A 20,700-nucleotide genomic window follows, 5' to 3' on the forward strand; every position below is an offset into this window, starting at 1 on the left:
ATCCCACCAGATGTTGGCATCTGTTCTGCAGGACCTGCAATCAGTGTGCCTGTACCATCAGCAGGCAGAAAACCAGCACATGTGAGGCACAACTTATGCTAAAGCCCACGTCTGAAAAAGGTGAGGAGGATAATCCCTAGCAGTGCTTTGTTCTGTTTATTGACTAGGCAGGGTGACAGTGAGGTCCAGCTCTGACAGAGAGGAGTACTTTGTATTTATCTAGAGTTAGGTGGGCTGAATGTGAACCCCTGTGACTGTGACAGGCTTCTAATAACCTCCTAACAATAAATATGGGTCATTAAATTAATACACATACTGTCAGCCTGCAAGGATCAGCCTTCAAAGGGTGTCCATCACTTTTGCACATACACATTACGGTGACTCCTAAAAGTCACCATTACCTACCAATGACTGTGTCACAATGCAGGGAGACTGTCCTGCTTTACACAAGTGACACAGACTGAAAGTTCTGCTGCTCTCAGGTAAGACAGTAAACACCTGTCAGTGTTGCTGGACTAGAGACTGCTGTGTATAAATGTTATACCACGTATATTGTTGACGGAACAAAGACACAGGATATACATAGAGTCATTGCTCAGTTCAGGCCAAGGAGAAAGAAGATAAAGAGCCTTTCCTTTAACTATCCTGAACTTGAGACACATAGCAATCATGCTCCCAAATTTGCATTCTCAAGAGCACAAGCAAGATTTGTTATTCTACCCTAAAAATGAGAACACACTGCAACAGAAATGTACGTCCTTTATTAACAACTTTTCAAAATAAATCTGAAGAAAAAAAGTCTTTGGTGACACTATCTATAAAAACAACCTATCTTAGATGGTAAACCTATGATGTTATACAGGTTAATGAAGTAAACCAAATTATATGGCTTTTTAATATCTCATTCTCTCTTTTTCTCTCACTCACACATTTGCTTTAGGTTTAATTGCACCATGTTGTCAATAGTCAAACAAAGAGGGAGAAACACTTTAAAAAAGATGTGGCAGCACTATGAAAACATTGGTAATGCATTAGAAAATTTTTCTCAAAAATGTACATTTTATACAAAATAAGATTGTATTTTTGTTTGCTTTTTTGCTTTACATTTGCCATCCTAAGAATTCCCATTTCAGGTTTCCATTCTCATAATCCAAACACTATACATATTTTCTCTCAAAATAAATATACAGAATTATGTACAAGGTCGCAAGGCCCATTGGATCATTGCTAATCCACTGTGAAATAGTCACTAAAAACATCATGAAAGAGTGGGAGGGAGCATCTCAAAGCATCTGATAAGTCCCATAACCCCCCCGTCCCTAATTTAACCCCTGCCTAATTTAACTCCCCCTAATTTAACTCCAACCTAAAAAATGTGTGTGAAGACGGTTAAAATAGTGGTATAAAGGCCAGCTTGACTTAGTTTTAAACAAGGGTGAGACGTACAAAATTTTGGAAGATGCAGTTTTACTTCCAGCAGACACCAGCTAAGACCCTGCACAGGGCAGGTCCCTTCTTGGAAGACCACAGGTCCATCCCGTGAAGTCCTGCTAACGCCCAGGGAAATGGCTCTGTCAGGTTGATGCCCTTGAAGGCCACATTTCCAGGACAGACATCAGAGCTGCCTGGAAAAAAAAAAAGGAGCAGACCACCAATCCATCCTTTGCTGTAAGAGGATGTTTAACTGGAGGAATTAACAAATCGCTGTCAATTGATATAGATGTTATGACAAACACTGAGTAGTCTTTTAGTAAGGAGGGAGTCTGAAAGAGGAGGACACAGCATTTTACATTGGGCATGTAAAGATTTTTAAAAAAACTACATCTAGCTGTTTCTTTCATCGCTTCAGTGTCAAATGATGACTTCCATTCTCCAAATAACATCTTTTGGTAAATGAGCTATTTTAAAAGGCGCCCACCGGTGAGAGATTAATTTCTTTGTCAAAATTGGCTCTAAAAGAGAAACTGCAATCTGAAATTGATCAAATCCATTGCTTTCCAATGGAAAAGATCAAAGCTCTTGATAGCCATGCATTAGCACACCAGTGTGTTCACTATGAAATTATTACAAAGCTTAAACATTCACATCTAGAAAAAGGTATGGTAATAATTAGGGGTTCTCACAAAATAGAAAGAGGGCAAGTAAAATCTTGTGCAGGTCCAAGGGACTGCAAGGAGTTCCAGGCACTTTCTATCTTGGAAGTTTGCCCCTATTTTTGTGTTGCATTTTTCTCATGAAACCTTCCTCCTGCAGTAGATCTTATTCAAATTATAACTGGGAAGGGTTTCTTTCTCTCTTTTTTTTTTTCCCTTTAATAATTCGATTAAAAATTAATCACTTCTCCCAAATTCTAATCTCTACTTTTATTCTTTTTTAATGGCATGGATCTATTCACATTCATCCACCCATCTCACCCCTGATTAAATTAAGGTCAGCAACCTTTACAAAAGGCCACATGCGTAACACTCAGTCAAGTCATCAGGCATTCAAGTACCTGTAAAGTAAAGGCTAACATAGCCTGCTGTTAATGAAAAATAATAACAGAAAAAACCTACAAAAGGAGCAACAAGGAGTGAACCTTGTTTCAGCACCATCTGAATTGGGAAGGGAGAAAAAAAAGAATAAAGAACCATTAACTTGCACCTGGGACATGACAAAAGGGTGATTTCATTCACTAAGGAAACAACACAACTCTGCCCGACACAGCTACACGTGGGAGGCTCTGCCTGCTGTCCTAGGAGTGCTGGCCAAGAACAGACACATCGAGTGTAATAGAACAAGTCTCCAAGCTGAGTCTGCTTCCCCTGGGTCCCTGGGCAGTGGACACGGAGACCAGCGGCTGTTCTCGAGACTGGCCCTGAGGCACATTCTTTCCAGGCAAGACGACTATGCCCGGGTAACACACTGCAAAGAGAAACGCTCCTACCTATCCACATCCCTTCTGTAGCTAAGCCTTCCATTGTTACTTGTTTAATTAGCAATCTGTAAACAGAAGGGGCCTCGAATCACACTCAGAGTGAGCTTTAGCACAGTCTCTTTCAGCCACCCCCAAAAGTGACGATAACAGAATGTGAAACAGCTTAAAAGCTTGGCCTGACTCAGTGCACTCCGAAAATGGTTAGTTACTCCCTTTCTAACTAAAACCTCAACCCACGTGCCCCCAAATGGCATTAACTAAAACCCAAGCAGAATTGTAATTCTTGTTTTTGTAAGGTCCCCTCTTTTCCCTTTCCCTCTCCCTGGCCCCTCTTGCTGGTTATAGACCAGTGACTGCTTCCCAGAGCTGCAGATGCTCTTGTGGACACGGCTGCATGCCCACCTGCACACGGGACATGAACCCCGCCGACCTCATCCAGTGTTTGGCACATTCTCCAAAAAACGAATCTAAGAAGGTCTATTCCAGTCATCGAAAGAGCTAACTGACCTCCAAGAGGAAAAGCACCATGGGAGCCACTGAGCCATTCACTCTGGAAAATCAAACCACTGATTTCGCCTTCCCCCGCAGATCGGCAAACACAGACCTGAGAGCACCAGGAAGTGAGGTTCAGGTTCTTATGAGATGAGGGCAGCTGAATTAGCAGCTCACTCTACACAGATTGGAGTATATCCTGCTCCCTTTCCCTCCCTGGCCCTGCCCACCTACTGCTGCCTCTTTATACTTCTCTCCACATACTGATTTAACTCTCTAAAATGGCATTAGAAAAATCCAATAAATCACTGGACAGTTTTCCATGAGTGTAGAGAGTTAAATGGGCTCACAGAAACATCTGGTGAAGGTGGCAGAAGGTATGAGGTGAGACTTCACGGCCAGGGACCGGGAAAGCAACAGAAGTGATGGGAAAAGTGGCACCTCTTCCTTTCAGCAGCATAAGTCACTAGCCGCAGTCTCACACATGTTTTGGCAGATTCCTTTAAAGATTTGGTTCAGATTAACAAGGGCATGTAGTGATAGGACAAGGGGTAATGGTTTTAAACTGAAAGAGGGCAGGTTTAGATCAGATATTAGGAAGAAATTATTTACTGTGAGGGTGGTGAGGCACTGGAACAGGTTGCCCAGAGCAGCTGTAGATACCCCATCCCTGGAGGTGTTCAAGGTCAGGTTGGATGGTGCTCTGAGCAACCTGGTCTAGTGGAAGATGTCCCTGCTCGTGGCAGGGGGGTTGGAACTAGATGATCTTTAAGATCTCTTCCAACCCAAACCATTCAATGATTCTAACACAAAATGTCAGGAAGCTGATGTTCCTGCCCTAACTCACTGTGCTCTGTTTAAATATTGCAATACATATGCAAAGCAAAGCACTCTCTGCAAGTCTTTACATGTCAAGTTGCATACAAACATTTAGCAATGTGCACTTTGCACTTTTAAAGCAACTTTCCATTTAGGGATTCTGATCTTAACAGCAACAGAAAGCATTTAAGCTTCACAGCATTCTCTCTACAACCAGCAGCTATTACTTTTACAAAGGTGGAAACTGAGGCATGCCCTGGTTATGGGAGATGCTTAAAGCTGCATATTAAATTGGTGCCTGAGCCTGAATGAAATTGGTGAAAATTCGGGTCCAACTACTCTTCATCCCTGCTACCAGATTGCCTGTTTACAAAGGAATGAGGTATAGAAAGGCTTGCTGGTCTTCTGAGCATCGGCACTAAAACCTCTTGCTGTGACTTTAACAGAGCTCTTGAGGGTAGTAATAGTTACAGAGCACCCCAAATGCACCCCATCAAAATGTTAAGTTCAAAACATTTTTAAAGTGCTTATTTTCTAACCAAATTGGAATGGCATCTTCCTGACCCAAATGACTGCTTCTGTTTTCATACTTCAATGTAAAGAAACAAATAAATAAGCAAAGAACTACAGAGAAATAAACAATTGGAATATTTCAATTTAAAAATACTTATATTTGAAATGCTAAAACCATTTTGCAGTGGGAGCAGCACTGGTATTTCAGGGACAGGTTTTTTGTGTGAGTTACCTTGCCCCAAGTATACCTGGGAGTACCCACTGCTGCCAGTAACCAGTGTCTGACCATACACTTTACTTCAGGTGTCAGACCCACAAGAGGGAATTTCTCCACATATTTGCACTTCCAAAAAAAAAAAAAAAGAAAACAAAAAAAGAGAAGGAGAAGCCCATGCTTTGACTTCAAATAAACCAGTTTGTTACAGGCCAAATTCCTGCACTGCAAGCACTAACATGCCTTGTTTTCTGTCAAAACCCCTTTTGCCCTCAGAAAAAAAGCTACTTCTGGAAGCTTAGCTGCCACGGCCAAGTGGCACCACTGCCCCCAGCAGCAGGGACTTGCACAAGCTCTGGGTGTCCCACATGACCATGACAACAGCTGGCCGTGCTGACTGTCCCTGGGGTGCTCAGCCACCCACGGACAGGGACACTCCGGATGCACCTCTCCGACCACAATACATACACCCAGCACTACAGCCCTGCTGTGCACACGTGTCCCTTTGTTCCATGCAACTGATTTGCTCCTCCATAAAAATGCTCCTCTCTCCCTTCAATGCAAGGTTGATGGCCTTTAAAAATGGGGTCCTCAACCAGAAGGATCTACCCTCTTGTCTGGTTCCTTGGGGGTTCTCCAGTTTTCCATGTGCCCAAAGGAGTTTAGCCGCAGTGGCTGCTACTGGCTTGGGGAAAACAGGCAAAAACCTAAAAAGTCAGCAGTAAATGAGAAATGTTAATACTTCGGTTATGTCCTGCTTGTGCTCAGTTTGTTTCTGAACCTGATGCATTTTGTCTCCGTGAGATTCCAGCGTTTAACTGTGCAGGGGAAAAGGAATGAAAATTGCATTGACAATCAAATGCACGAAAGAAAGAAATGGCAGCTCTGAAATATTCACAACCAACACAATTTTGATTAAAGAAAGAACTCTGTTTTTAATAGGGTTTTTTTTTTGATCATTAAAAAAGTTTAAACCTGCATAGCAATCATTTCAAAAATAATTATTTAATGTTCCATAATGAAACTGTACACGACCTAGTCTCAGCGACAGCAGCCTGCCGGGCGGTTCGGCGCAGTCCAGAGCAGCGCGCCCCGGAGCCAGGACGCTGCGTGCGGGGTCGGGCGCTTGCTGTCGGTGGCACAGTCTGGCAGGGGGTGGCTCGGCCCCCTCAGCAGCGCTCCTCAGAGTCGTTCAATGTCTCGGTACTTCTTCCTCAGGATGGAGACCTGGTCTTTAAAGAGGACAGGGTCGAGCCTCATCTGCGAGTGGATCAGCGGCATATAGCCAAACCAGCTGGCGAAAGTGTTCATGCAGCTCTGCCGCTGGGCGAAGTGGTCGGGGTCGGCCCAGCGCGAGGCCCGGGATGCCTGTGTGGAGAGGAGAGCAGAGATCAGACACTGGCCATGATACAACAGGATGGCGAGAAGGGCAAGTGCCGTGGGAAGGCTGACACCGTGGTGCCGGGCCGCACTGGGGCTCAGGAGCATGTGGCTCAGTGGCAGCTAAAATCTGCTCAGGGGGTTCAAACAGGGGGAAGGACACCCTGCCCACTGCAGAGCCAGCAGTGGTGAGCCAGACACCCCCAACTTTCCAAAACGAGCAGAGGGCAGTGCAGCATGATGACCAGAGTTCAAGCACGAGCCAGCCTGATGTGGAGCATGACATCCATGAGCAGCCCTTCCATAGTTCATCACACTCTATTTCACCTTATCTCTAACTCTTCTTTCTTTCAAACCCTCCAGTTATTTCAGAGATAGAACAAGTACTTAAAAACCACTAAAAAAGACAAGAAGGTCACTGTTTTTCAGCAGAGGTGCACATCCAAGCCCAGCCCAACAGCTGCCCATGGTCTTCAGCCACAGGAAGAAAACAATTATTACAGTTTCTCAGGGTCAAAACTGCACGTTTGCAGTCTAGATCTGCAGAAATTTATACAAAAGTAATTTCAACCAGCTTTTAACTGAGCTCAGCAGAAGCTGGCATTACTCATGTGTGTACACATCCTGCAGAGAAAAGCAGGATGCTTCCAGGAATCCCACTGGCCAAGGCCAGTGCATCAGACAATACTGTCTCACAGACAAAGAAAATTAACTGATGTTCCACACTACATCAAGCTAAACTCTGACCCAAGGAAAAGACCCAAGGTCTTTGACTGCATACATGCAAAATATTGTGGCCTGATTTTCCAAAGTTCAGGGCAGCTATAATCCTTGTGGAAATCCATTGAAACTCAGCAGCTCTAGAAAAAAAATGTCCTGACAGCTTTAAAGATGTTGTTATTCTTTATCTGTACCTAAAGAGCATTTATAAACATAATAAAACTATTATTTAAGATAAAGTATGAATGCTGAGAGCCTAAGAATTTTTTTTGTGCCACTTCCCATGCATCTCTCTATAGCACTTATGGTTCCACTATAGTTTAAAAACAAATACAAATTCATAAAGTCAAAGGATGTAAATTAAAACATGAAGAAACAGATAAAGTCAAGGACTTGCCAAATGACTGTGGTATCAAACTTGATCTTTGTCCAAGGCCTGTCCAGTTTAGCTCAAGTGGTAGGTTATAATGTGCATTGATTACAGCCTCCTGATTATACCAAGCCACTAAAGAGCAAGTAAAAGCTTGTTGCTGGAGGATTATAGCAGACATTTTGGCCATTAACAGTGAATTTCCATACGACTATTAATCTCTGTCACAACACTGAGGTTATGTTAATTTTTTATTTGTCTTTCAAGGAATTATGAACATGGTCCATTACATTTCCCAAAGCTGCAGGAACAACTTGTCTTTAGGAGAGAGTTATAGTTCATGGCTGACTCGAGTCACCCACGCTGTAGGATGAAAAATGAGTGTTCAGGCTCTGCCAAACAGCCAAAGCACAGCCCTGTGGAGAGGTGAAGCTGAAACTGGAAGCAATAGGTACTTTCTGGATGGCACCTTCTTGTTTGCAGAAGGTCTCCTGGGCACCCAGATGAGTCAGAATTGCTGAATGCTACCTACACCTCAGGTGAAAGCGCAGTGACATACAGATAAGGGAGTTTACAAACTGTCATGGTCACTCCCCAGTCAAAGATCCAAGTAACGCTAATAGGAGGAAATGTGAGGGGAAAATAGAGGGCCCTTTATTTCTCCTGCCCCCTAGTAATCATGGCACTGTTTGCAATGAGAATCACAGACACCGTGGCACCACAGATGGGAGGCTGTTCAGGACTTGCAGGTTTTGCAGGACTTCCTATTCCTCCCATTGCTCTCACACAGGGTAGGAAGACAAATGCCCCCAGGTTACCATGTATCCCTGTTACTAGAGGTATTTCCATTTCTGTAAAGACAGAGGGTTTATCCAGTAAATGGAAGAGGATCTAAAGCAAGCATTTCATAACTGCTAGTGAGTGATGGCATGGCTGTGGGACAAAATGTTCCTTGTCGGAAAACACTGCTTTACATATCACAAATTACCTCTGTTGTGACAGTCCAATGTCAGTGCTTGAATCATGTTATATAATTTAAAATAGCACAGGGACAGCCTGGTACATTATATTAATTAATAATAATAAAAAATAGAAAACCTTTCTAGAATTTACTTCTGTTTCTAGCATTCCATGGCTAGGTCTTAGGTCTAGAAAATTTAATTAGAAAACTAGAGTTTAACTGAAATTCAGTCACCACAATCATCAGGAGTTTGGAATCACAGTGTATAACACTGTGTGAGAAAACTATGAAGGGAAGCAGCATCCACAGTAGATGTTTGCCATCTTTACCTTTTCTCTCATTATAATAAGCATATCCACACCCTATTTACAGTTCTGCTAAAATAAAAACTTCAAAAAAATTTAACAGAATTGTATCACTTTGTAAGCCTAACTTAGAAGCAAACCCGTTATATTATCAGTTCATCCCAATTGCTAAAATACGCTGTGAATACATACCTGTCCCATCATGGTTTCCTTATATTGTTTTTTCTGTGTTACTTTGATTGGAGGCAATTTTGTCACAGCTGACACCAAAAAATTCATTAGAATGTCCTCACAATTGGCCAGTTGGTCCACCATATTCTTTAGGCTGGCAGGCAGGTAATGAGTGTACAGGTAGTGATAATATCTGGAAACCAACAGCAGAGTTATTAATACAAGTCACTGGGCTTTCAGGTACCACGAGCTCCAGGAAATTTCTATCTCAGTTCAGACACAAGTTTTTCCAGCCAACTCCCAATACACCACATCCTTTTTTAGTCTCATCCTCCAACAAGAAGGGAAAACAAATCAGTTTCTCATCAAGTCAGTGTTCATGGAGAAACAGAACGTACACCTTTTTGGTAACTGGGTTGAAAGAAACAATGCAGACCTAAGCATCAAGATAAAGGACAAGCAGGAAAGAGAGCCCCATATTGCTACAACGTGACAGACAACACTGATGAATTCATCCCCCACCTTTTCTTTCCAAACTGTTCAGTTGGAAAGAACTCTAGTAAAAGTGGCCTATTGCTGTTCTTACTGTTGAAATTATTCTCCTTTGGGCCTACACTATCCCTTATGGCCTGTCTTCTCCTTTGTGGGGATGTAGATTAGATACTCCAAAATTTTCCGACTTTTTCCTAATATCTAGAGAGGACTTTGGTCTGATGAAGTCCTAACGACAGGGGGTTTCTCCAACATGCTGCAATATGCTGAACTGTGATGTGTCCACTGTACTTCATTTCTAGAGTAGCCAGAAGACTTTGCAGTCTGCAGCTGTCAGCCAACACATACCCAGAGCTGGTCTGGAAGTAACCTCCTTTCTGCTATGCTACAGGCCATTCAGCCAAGCATCTTAATGAATTCGGGAACTCTTTGAAGTGTGTAATTCCTGATGTTAAAAAGAGCAGTCCGACTGCCTCAAAACACAAGTGACTTCAAAGAGACCCAACAAGCGCAATAATGATTACCAGATTCCCAGAGCTAAACCAAGAACTTAAATTATTACCCCATAAAAAGTAGACTTATTATCTTTCCATTTTTGACCCTCCCCGGAAGAATGTTCTTCACACCCCACCCCCCCACCCCCCTCTTTACTATTTTTTGTTTCATTCAGAAGGAGGACAGCAAATGCTCCAGGTTCTTACTTGTGGTAAATAGCAGCTCCTGTCAATACCATGGAATAGTCATTAGTCCATTTGGAGGTATACCCCCACCTCTCCTTAGTGTTGTCCCAGAAGTGACTGCGCGCAGGGTACCCTACAATCCTCTCTGGAAAGCTCTGCCAAACTGTAAAGGCAAAATCCACCTGTGGACAAAGGCACAGGCCAAATGAATACCGAAACTGTTTCAACAAATGTCAACAAAACAAAATATTACCTTGCCACTAATTCGCAATTCAGAATCTTGGAACTGTTGCAAAACATTAATTCTATATATTCATCAGTAAATTAAACTGACTGCTTGACATTTTGCCCTATAATTATGCACATTTTAATGGTTCCTGTTAAAGGGAGTCTAGAGCATCACAGCATTACATTAACATTTTCAAACTTGCCCTTTACATATCAAACCTTTTCAAGTTACAAAAAGAATGGGTGTAGGTGCATGTATTTATACTTCGATGCAATACCAAGAGGTAACAGCCATGTGGGAAACTGAAACTTTTGCACGTCTTTGTGCACCTCACCTACACTTCAGCAATGTTAACATGAAGTTTGGGAAATCAGGAGTCAAATACTTTAAATTGTAAAGGTGGCTCAGTGAGATTAAAACAGGCAGTCAGTGTGGAGTCCATTTATATCTTTCATCTGCTTTGAGCGTTCTGAAGACCACGCTGGTCACACTTTTAGGAGTGTCTACGTGACCGAAAAGGTTCAACATAATTGCTTAATAAAGAGAAAGATAAGATTCCCATTTAGTTAAATGGCATCAGGAGCTTAAACTTTAAGAAAAATGCTTGATACTGTATGAGCCACAAGAGGATGTCAAATGCTGCCAATGGTGGTTTTCTATTACATTGTCTTGCCGTAACAATTTTAATAACTCGAACCTCTGAGAACTGAGAAGTGACAGGACACTGCTACTCCAACATCCCACCAAACAAACCCTGGTGATACTAGGAAAGGGATGACTGGGATAGTTTGCAAAAACCTTGTCAGTATTATATTTGAAAAGAATTTGGTAACTACAACGAAAAGCTGGTTGGCAGTCCCTCCACTTCAGCTTAGATTTGGAGCTCAAGCTAGAACAAAATTATTTTAAAATGAGTTAAAGATGATTCTAATTGTCCTAGGTAAACCCAAGAAAATGAGAGCTTTGCTTCTGCGCTGCACATTGGGCTGCTCCAGTACTAGAGGGACCTAAAACCTTGCTCAAAAATGTTTGAAAAGTCTTCCAGGAGAGCAGCCAAAGTCAAGGGTGTAGAGGTTAGATAAAAAATAGCTTCTCTGAGAACAGTCCCATTTCGTGTTGATTACTGTCAGACTTCTCACATTTACAAATGTTTTTATGAAACAGAAGAGTCACACATGGACTGGAACACAAAGTTAGGGACTGGATATTTTCTTTAAAGTTGTTTCAAGGAATCTGAGGCCAACTAGAAAGACAATGTGCACAAAACACTTACCGTTGTGATAGTTCTGATCAATACCACATGAAAGAACTAGAGAGTTTTTTCCCCTATAAAGGCCTTTCCCATAAAACGTGACATCTGTTTTCTTTAGAGAAGTCTGAGAATCTCAAACTAAATAAATAATAAAGCTTCTGCACTCAGTGCCCTCTCTTGTGCTTTCAACTATCTGTCCTTGTACCAGGGAGACACACTAAGGCAATCACCCTAAGAGTAAACTGCCTTTATTAAAAAAATCCCTCAGTTCTCATCCTATATAATTTCCAGCAGCATTGCCACTCTCAGTTGATCAGCAGGAAAATCCAGCCAAGCTGCCAGTCTCTTAAACCTCCGGATCACTGACCCGTGCTGATTTCAGATTACGACTCACGCACACATCCCTCTGCGCATGTGGAACAGCTCCCGTCACAGAGCAATTACGCGCTGTTCCATTGTGGATGGAAAACCTTTACTACCCCAGGGCTGGACAGTCCAGAGGATGTGCCTGGTGACTGCTCCTTTCAATGAGAATGTGACTGTATTTGACCACATTCCTAAATTGCTTTCTCTGGACCTTGAAGCACCATGAGCAGCCATTTTCAAAGGAAATGTCACACCGCATTTGCATAAGCTGTACAGTGGTGGAAGTGAAGCAATGGAGGCCCACCAGCTCTTCATGGAGAGCCACCAAGGAGAGTTGCTGACCCTGGTACCCTGGCAGAGACACACCAAAGCTGCAAGGTGGGTGCCGGCAAGAGCTGGCCAGCTGGTTCTGTCTGCAGCACAGGGGCCATGAGCTCATAGAGCAAGCAGCCACTGCACAAGCACGCAGGATCAACTGCAAGTTGCTCACAGGAGGGAAGAAGCCACAAAGAAACATGTATGTTGTCTCACACAACAACAAATATTTGCATTTCAGAATGTTTAGGGTAAAACACGGCCAAGAGGAATGAGGAACACTATTTATTTACTTCATATGTGTTCCAGAAGCGTAAATGATTCCAAAGTTTGGATGACGAATAAGTATCAGTTAAAACAAAACAAAGCCCCAAATCCTCATGAAATTCACATGGAATTGCTGTAAATACCCCCTCAGGGCAATGAAGTCCCTGAGAGGTCTTACCATGGTCCCCAAGCCAGCTGACACCCTTCATCCCGAGCAACAACCTGCTCAGGAACTCCAGTCCTAGGATAAATGCCTTTTACTGGCTGTGCAGGGCTTTGCACACAAGTGCTTTGGCAGCAGCCATATTCTTTCTTATCTAGCAGAAACTATCAAGGTGTAACCTTGGCACGAAATAGGTTCAATGTCAACTATTTCTTCCATTTGTGAAGCAAAAGAGGGTTACTGTGGCTCTTTCTGGAGCAGTCTAACCACAGCACAACATCCGCACAGAGAAGAAGAGCAGTTGCAATGTCATCAATTTAGAACAAATTCAGTAACATCACAGGGTATATAGCAGTGACTGAAGATTAATGTTACACATTTCTTCACTGATATATAAGTAGTGGTAGCATCTCCACCACTGACAAAAACGCATTTTTATAAAGGTGAAGTGAGGAGAGGGGAATGGCCATGAACATGGGGGAAAAAAGGGAAAACAAAAGAAAACCGAGTTTTTCAAGCTATTCCCTGGCCATCATTAATAATGTATTTCCCAAATATTGCACTCTATATAAACTGTCATCAGTTTCCCTTGTGGTTCTCAGGAAGAGGTTCTAGAAATCAATACTCATCCCAGTTGTAAAAATTGGTTTTCTACAGTATTTTTCTTTTCTTAGTGCTATCTTGCTCTTGGCACAAACACTCAAGGACCTAAACTAGCAAAGATCTCCAATTTTATGGGCCGACACAATGGTGAAAGAACATTCCTCAGTGAAATCCTGCATTAGGGTGGCACTGCTGTCTTTTAGAGCGATAGCAGTCCCCTGCTGCTGACAACCCTTCCTTCTCCACCTACACCCTACTGATAATGTAGGGAGGGGGGGAAGCTACCCCAATCAGAAAAGTGAGAACAGAATATTAAAGCTGACTGCTCTCGGCTGCCTACACCCGCCTGCAGCTATGTTACTAAAATAATAAAGAACGGAAGAACCATATGCTAATGATGAGCCAATTAACCAGGGCGAAAAGCTCCTCTGATGGCAGGCAGTGCCAGCATTGCTGAAACAAGTGCAACATGTTAAATTTGAGGAGTGTGGCAGGAAATCTTATAACATTTACTCACTGGCAAAGCCCAGAGAAGAGCATATCTGCTGTGCTCAGGCTGAGCCCAGGAGCCAAGCAGTCTCCCAGCATGACAGAGACCCTTACCTCAGTGGTTGAAAGCACGGTGTCCTCATCCAGGCTTAGCACTGCATCTGTCACTATGTTGTCGTAGGGCAGGAAGCGACTGCTCATAACCTGTGGGTATCCAAGGCAGGAAGGGGAGAAAACAAAAATCACTACTCAGTTCCAAGGTAAATACTCCATTTTATTCCTCACTCTTATTTCCTCTTGTCTGAGGTACATGGCATATTTCTGTCTGATGGAAAGGACTCTTCAGCTCAAGAGTGAAAGAGTGTCATTTTTTCACCCCAGCAGTCAGCCTACACCTTCTGCCTGAGGAGTAATTTCCGAAAAGACCTCCCTCTTTGGAGCAGGGTGCTTTCCTTTTGTGAGAAACTGCAATGGTCCATACTGAGAATTAGATGTACCTACAGCTTCTTTGGAGAGGACATTTTCCCTGGTAGCTAAGACTGTCCCTCACTGAGAAGGACTTTGCAGCATTCATAAGGCTATGCAGCTGGGAAACCAAGCAGCCCAGACTGTGTGTGAAGGATGTTACAGTACCAGGATGGTGCAACATTCCCTGTCAAAAAAGGAGAACATGCTATAGAACACATGTATCGAGTTTTATTTGCATCAAGAATTATATAGGTGTTGTAGCTTTTTAAAAAGTCACATTCTAAGTGATCCTCCAGTACCTGAAGGAAGCCCACAAGAAAGATGGAGTGACAGGACAAGGAGGAATGGCTTCAAACAGACAGAGAGTAAGTTTAGGTTAGATATTAGGAAAAAATCTTTACTGTGAGGGTAGTGAGGCACTGAAACAGGTTGCCCAGAGAAGCTGTAGATGCCCCATCCCTGGAAGTGTTCATGGCCAGGCTGGATGGAGCTCTGAGCAACCTGGTCTAGTGTGAGAGGTGTCCCTGCCCATGGCAGGCAGGTTGGCACTAAATGATCTTTAAGGTCCGTTCCAACCCAAACCATTCTATACATATAAAACCTCTATGCAGTATAAGCTTTGGAAAGATATGGTCCTCAAAGTAATAGAAAATAGATGGGAAAGCTGGATCAAAAAGATAATAGTAAGAAATTAAAATCTATATGGTTTCTTTAGCAGACTAATTAGCACCTTTGGAAAGCTGATGTAACAAGGACACAACATGATTTTTTTCCCTCATTTGCTAGGAAAAATAGTCTGGCTAGTCACTAGACTTCTTTTCCTATTCATTAAGCCAAAAAACACTATGAAAGTCGAGACCAGTAAGAGGAAACCACTATATGGAAACAGAGACATGGAGGAGTTTTACACATCTCTCATAATGGACATTGTCAGTTCTGCATCCCCTGCAACATGTTTGGGAGTAAGTCTTCGGAATCTATGCCTTGATTCAGAGAAAGCTCTGTCTCCATAATCAGGATGTTCATAATGTCTATCTGGAGAGTATCTCTTCATTGCTACAATGGCCTTGTTCTGGGGAGGCAGTGGCTGGTATGAGATCTGGCTGAAGTTGATGGTTTTGCTTTGCTTACACTAAGGCAAAGCAGAGCAAACAGCCGGCAGGAGACCTGTATTCTCACCTCTGATCTTTTACAGACCATGTGAAATTGTCAAATAGTACAACAGTCGGGACTAGCCATGTATTTGTTTCATAGCTAAAGCTACCTTTTGTAAAATGGGTGTGATAGTATCTCTTGATTTCATGGGGAAGAGTTAAGGTTAGGTAAAGGCAGACCTCTGCGATCACCCGCACGGAGTAATGTGCCTGCCAGTATGTTTCAGTTAAGTCTGGAGATGAAAAGCAGTTCCTTTATGAAACCTTTAAATTGCACTGCTCTGGCTCTACAAGCTTTGTCCAAACAAACAGCTTTCCACGCATGAAGCCATTTGGCATAAGTTGGGATATTAGAGGGAAGAGACTGTCCAGTATAAACACACCTTTGTGTACTCAGGAGACTCACTTGGAATCTAAACAGTGCCTGGGGCCAATTTCTACAAACACTGTAGAACTGGTCAGAGATTTTCTCCTCTATCTCACATCTGCAAGTTTTACAAAAAGAAAATTAAAAAAACCCAGAACAATCAAAAGGTTCAGAAATCACCATAGCCCTTCTTGGCCCTGCAGCAACTCTCCTGATACTGTTTACATGGCTAGCTAAGGTGAGAGCCTTTAGCTGCCAACTTTGCAGGGCTCTCTCTCTCCCCTTGTTAAGGTGACAGGGGGAAAAGACCAAAGAGAGGATTATAAATTCAAAATAGGATTGTACAGCCAAAGCAACTTAAAGTTTCCTTTGCCAATGCAGAGCTCAAGAGCCAGCTGACAGTGACTGCAGAGTGGACCAGCCCAAATCTGTTTCAGAGTTTCGAGGCAAGTCTTGCTTCTCTCATTGTAAAGGAATAATCCACATCAGTGTGGATTTTAAAAACCCATTCTTTTCCCATCTGATGCTGTCTGTTTTGACTTTGTGAAAGTACAAACAAATGTGTGTTGCACAGCAAGAGATGATGTGGTGATTTTGCTCCCACACCTGTCCCATGTCCCTTGTCCCTTCCTTTTTTTTTGATGGTAAGACCCCATCACTGGCATCAGTACCCCACAAGACCATAAGAAAAGGCACTTTTCAAAGGCTAGTTCTCATCTTTTCCTCTGCTTTTGAGTTCACAACTGACCCCCAAGTCTTGCATCTGACTGCTCAGACTCAATGCTGAAGCTGCATCACTACCTTCATGCACTTGCAGAGAGGCAGAAATCTCCACAGATGGGATCAGCACTACCTACTCTTGGGACCACATTTCAAAACTGGGTCCCATCTGTGAATCTCAGATTCAAGGCATTAATTGCCATGCTGATGACTTCTGTGAGCACAGGGCCCATGCATGAAACACAAATCTGTGACCAAGCTGGTACAAAAGGCTAAGGAATAGAAAGGAGCTGTCACATAGTTGGGAACTATGAAGCTTTCACCAAAGCAGCCAGAAAAATAAATTCTTATCTCATCGGAGAATATAGGCAGTATTTTACTGTGCTTCCATCCACCTACCTTGCTCTCTCCTTCGATAACTATGACAGGCACAGAAGTGGCAGGCCAGCGGTGTTTGGCTGGGAGAGGTTTATCGCAATTCCATAAAACAATAATCTGAAAGAGAGTATTGGACCATGATCAGAGACCTTTGTGGCAATGCAGTCCAAACACTAAGGTCCCAGATCTCCAGACAGACATGTTAAATTCAAATCAGGAATTTCAAAATCAAAAACAATGGTACAAATATGTACAGAAGTAACACTTCCTACAGTAATTTCACCCAACCTGATTACTTACAATATACATCCTCTCAGGCAAATATAGACCAGACAGGAACTTGGGAAGTCTTTGTCTCAGCCAGGTCATACGGATGTCACTGATTTATTTTGGCTCTCATTAAAGGCAAAACCACTTGTGACACTCCACTGCAAGAGGGTGTTCCTACTGAACTCCCCAGGGTTTCTTTTAGAGAAGCCAAAATCCTGGCACTGATAAGTCTAAGAGCCACAGCAGGAGGAAGGAAGATCACGCAGCAGCTCTTGAGGCATAGACATCCTTTTGCAGCTTGCAGCACATACAATGTTGATCTTTAAAGTGCAGTCATTATTTTACCTGTCTCATGTAACAAAAGGGTTTAATTACTATCTCTATTCCACTCCCATTATACTCAGAACTTTTGTTTCCCATGCATGTAGGTCACAGATAACAGAAATCTCAGAGGAAAGAAACATCAGAATTGAAACAGGGCTGAATCACCAGGCTCTTCATTCCTGGCAGGGCGGTTTTTCTCTGTTGGGACTGACAGCCAAACAGTGCTGCTTACCTGTGCACAGTACTGGGACTTGGCTACAGCAACCAGGAGTTTCAGCACAGGTTGAGATTGGGAAACCAGGGGAGTTACTGCGTGGATAACGGCAGTGAATGTGGAAAGAGGCTTCAGACCTGAAGAGATACACACGTGTTCAGTAAAGACAAAACCGCCCCAGTTAGTACAGATTAAAGGACTCCAGAGATGGAAAAAACTATGTGCACTTGATGTAAACCTTGCCATGTTTTTTTAGGCCATGTTCCTTCATCTCAGATACTAGGATACCAGATGAGGAGATCACACTTCCTGTTAACTCCCACACCCTCTGAAATACCTGACTCCAAGACACTTACTGCCTTTTCTTACTCACTATTTCCAGAGATGTCCTGCAATCTCTTTCTTCCATCCAGTTTGTCCCACGGATAATACTGACATCTAGTTTGTTCAGTCAAATATCCTTCTTGACACAGGCTCTGTTTTACTGCCTGGCTCTGGATGCTTGGTGTTTTCTACAGACTATCTCCATAACTTCCAGAAGCTTGTTCAGTTTCCTCAGTTCCATTACAGTCTCTGACAGATTTTTGCTCTTTCTGGGTTGATTCCCCTCCACATGCATCATCGATTACCTCCTGAGCTGATAATTCTGCTTGCCTTCCATTCTGATATTTTTGTCTCACTATGATTTCCTTTTCTGCCTGAAATAACAGATCCTACTGGTGTCTATCCTTCATTAACGCTCTCAACCTCATCTAAATTCATCTGTGTGGGGTCACAGTCATTTTTCATCAAAAGTATCACAGAAACCTTCTTCCCCCCTTTTTAACACAGTAACTGTGAATTTTTAGTAGGTGAGCAGTACAGATCCACAGAAGTGGGATGGCACAGGCTGAGCCAAAAGTAGCAGCAGTCTGGTAAGCAGGATCACTTCAGCCTTTCAGCCTGTAGGCACATTTGCCTGCAGAACTCATTGTTCAAGCTCTGCTCCAGGAAAAAGCCATGAACCTAAGCCCTATTCATTCCTTCTAGTGGGATCCATATGAAGACATATCATATGGAGAATAAATCCATACCAACTGTGCACTCCAATAACAAGTGTCATGGGTAAATTACCACTTTTCCAATTTGCCAAGCACGAATAAACAAAGAAAGGAAAAAGCTACTCCTCTTATGTCCCCTCAGGCCATGAATGCATCGGCAACTCAGGCATTCATTACCAGCAACTGAAAAGTATGAAGGGACATAGATTTTTTTTTAAAAAAATCTTTGCAAGGGAGAGACATATGATGCATGTTGATGAGTCAGAGACATTCCAGTCTACAGTAGGCAGGGAAGAAAGACTGAGACAGGATAAACGAAAGGCACCATTAACTACAAACAAATGGCAAGTCACTTGGCACATGTTACTCAAAGACTAAATGTCAAATTTCCACTAGAAATTCCAAATGCTACTACATTATAGCAAGGATTCACTCACCAAGATTAGCATAGTAGTAAGGAAAGTCTCCCAGATATGAGGAATACTGTGGCAGTACAAATAACCCTCCAGGATGTTTGTTCCATATTAAGCTGTTACGTGATATGTGCTTAAATATTCTGTCCTGAATAATCTGGAAAACAAGAGAAGTAATAATTTTTAAATAGACTATCATAGTCACTAGTAGAAGCTTCAGGGACTCCAGCTGACTGGAATCATCACCCATTTTGCAAAAAGCTGAGGCACGCAAATTACTTGACATTCCTCCTTGATCTCTCTTAAAAGAACTCAAAACCTGAACACTCTTGACACCACTTCAGCAGCTCAGGCTGTGTACCATAGGTTTCAGAACATCTCATTAGTCTCTGTGGACGTGGGGACCACGCAATTTATAGCATTTTATATTTCAAGTCAAATATTTTGTCTATTAGAGTATCTTAGCAGTTGTAAGCCTGATTAGTTCATTGTCAGTTTTACTACCCAGAACTCACAGATGATAATTATTTGAAGATGGCATTACACAGCTAGGTATTATTTGGAGATAATGAGAGCATTCAAAACCACAAAGACTTGCAGCAAATCAGGCAGCACTAATTATAAGGTTTTGCTTAATTATAAAGGGATATTAGCATTCAGACACATTGCTGATTCCACGTCTCAGTTCTGCAATAGTTCCTTGTTGGATGAAGCAGAAAAAGATCTTTTGGCAACTACTGTCTGTCTCTGTAGAGGGCCACAAACATAGATTCCTAGGCTTTTAAGGTCAGAACAGATTCCTAGATCATCTACTTCATCATCTAGAATACCACAAGCCAAAAAAAAAAAAAAGTACAAGGCCATACAATTCGTACAATTAATATGTATTTATGAAACTAATTACAGTTGCTTCACATCAGATGTCTGATTGCAAGAACCAGAGTGGTTCTTACACTGATGGGAATTTTTTTAAACTTTTTGCAAAGAGATAACAAGACTCAGTGGTGGGAAGCTATAACAGGACAAGTTCAGCCTCCACATGAGTGCAACTTTTTAAGTGCAGTAGGCTCTTGAGTCACATGTTCTTACAGATTTGCCTTCCCTCAGAGCATAAGAAGCTGCCAGGTCTGGACATGGGACACTGCAAAGGGCCAGGAGGTGGTGAAGAATGAATTTTCTCCCAGGCTGGCTAAAGAATGCCTTGCCTTCTTCTGCAGCTCGTCTTCCGTGATGTCCCAATATTTCACTTAACTGGCAGTTTATGCAGTGCACAGGGCTCAAGCGCCAAGAACATGTTGGTCTCCTAACCTAACATGTCTGGCCTTAACATAGGCGTATCTAGGTGAAATTTCATGTGTCTGAAGCTGGAGTGAAGTGTAAGAAAACCAAAAGCAAGCAAAAAGACTCACCACAAACAGCAAAAAAGCAGCTGCTGGAGTCTAACCAAGCTCAAAACTCTGTAAGCTGCTGAGTTCAGGGACATTTGGTCAATACAGAACATGAACAAGTGTTGCCACAAGCAGTGGTTTTCCTGGAATTTTTGATTGCCATGACAAGAAAAGATTAAAACACCAGTAACATTGTGCTAGACAATCCACTGCTGGTGGTAATATACGTACTGCTAAACTGGGGCA

General features: G+C 42.6%; 1 protein-coding gene across 1 annotated transcript in view; it reads right to left on the bottom strand.

The window, feature by feature from the left end:
* Nucleotides 1-5,864: 5,864 nt before the first annotated feature.
* The window catches only part of EXT1 (exostosin glycosyltransferase 1), a 176,906-nt gene continuing 162,070 nt past the window's right edge, over nucleotides 5,865-20,700 (bottom strand). Inside the window, exons 5-11 of the mRNA XM_027731177.2 lie at nucleotides 19,091-19,223; nucleotides 17,632-17,750; nucleotides 16,827-16,922; nucleotides 13,833-13,922; nucleotides 10,056-10,216; nucleotides 8,884-9,055; nucleotides 5,865-6,323 (exon numbers count right to left, since the gene is read on the bottom strand). Coding sequence (XP_027586978.1) covers nucleotides 6,138-6,323; nucleotides 8,884-9,055; nucleotides 10,056-10,216; nucleotides 13,833-13,922; nucleotides 16,827-16,922; nucleotides 17,632-17,750; nucleotides 19,091-19,223 — 957 coding nt within the window. The 3' untranslated portion in view covers nucleotides 5,865-6,137. The remainder of the gene's footprint in view (nucleotides 6,324-8,883; nucleotides 9,056-10,055; nucleotides 10,217-13,832; nucleotides 13,923-16,826; nucleotides 16,923-17,631; nucleotides 17,751-19,090; nucleotides 19,224-20,700) is intronic.

Source organism: Pipra filicauda, unplaced genomic scaffold (assembly GCF_003945595.2).
Source record: "Pipra filicauda isolate LSUMZ 115617 unplaced genomic scaffold, ASM394559v2 scaffold243_size1161148_pilon, whole genome shotgun sequence".
NCBI classification, from domain to species: domain Eukaryota; kingdom Metazoa; phylum Chordata; class Aves; order Passeriformes; family Pipridae; genus Pipra; species Pipra filicauda.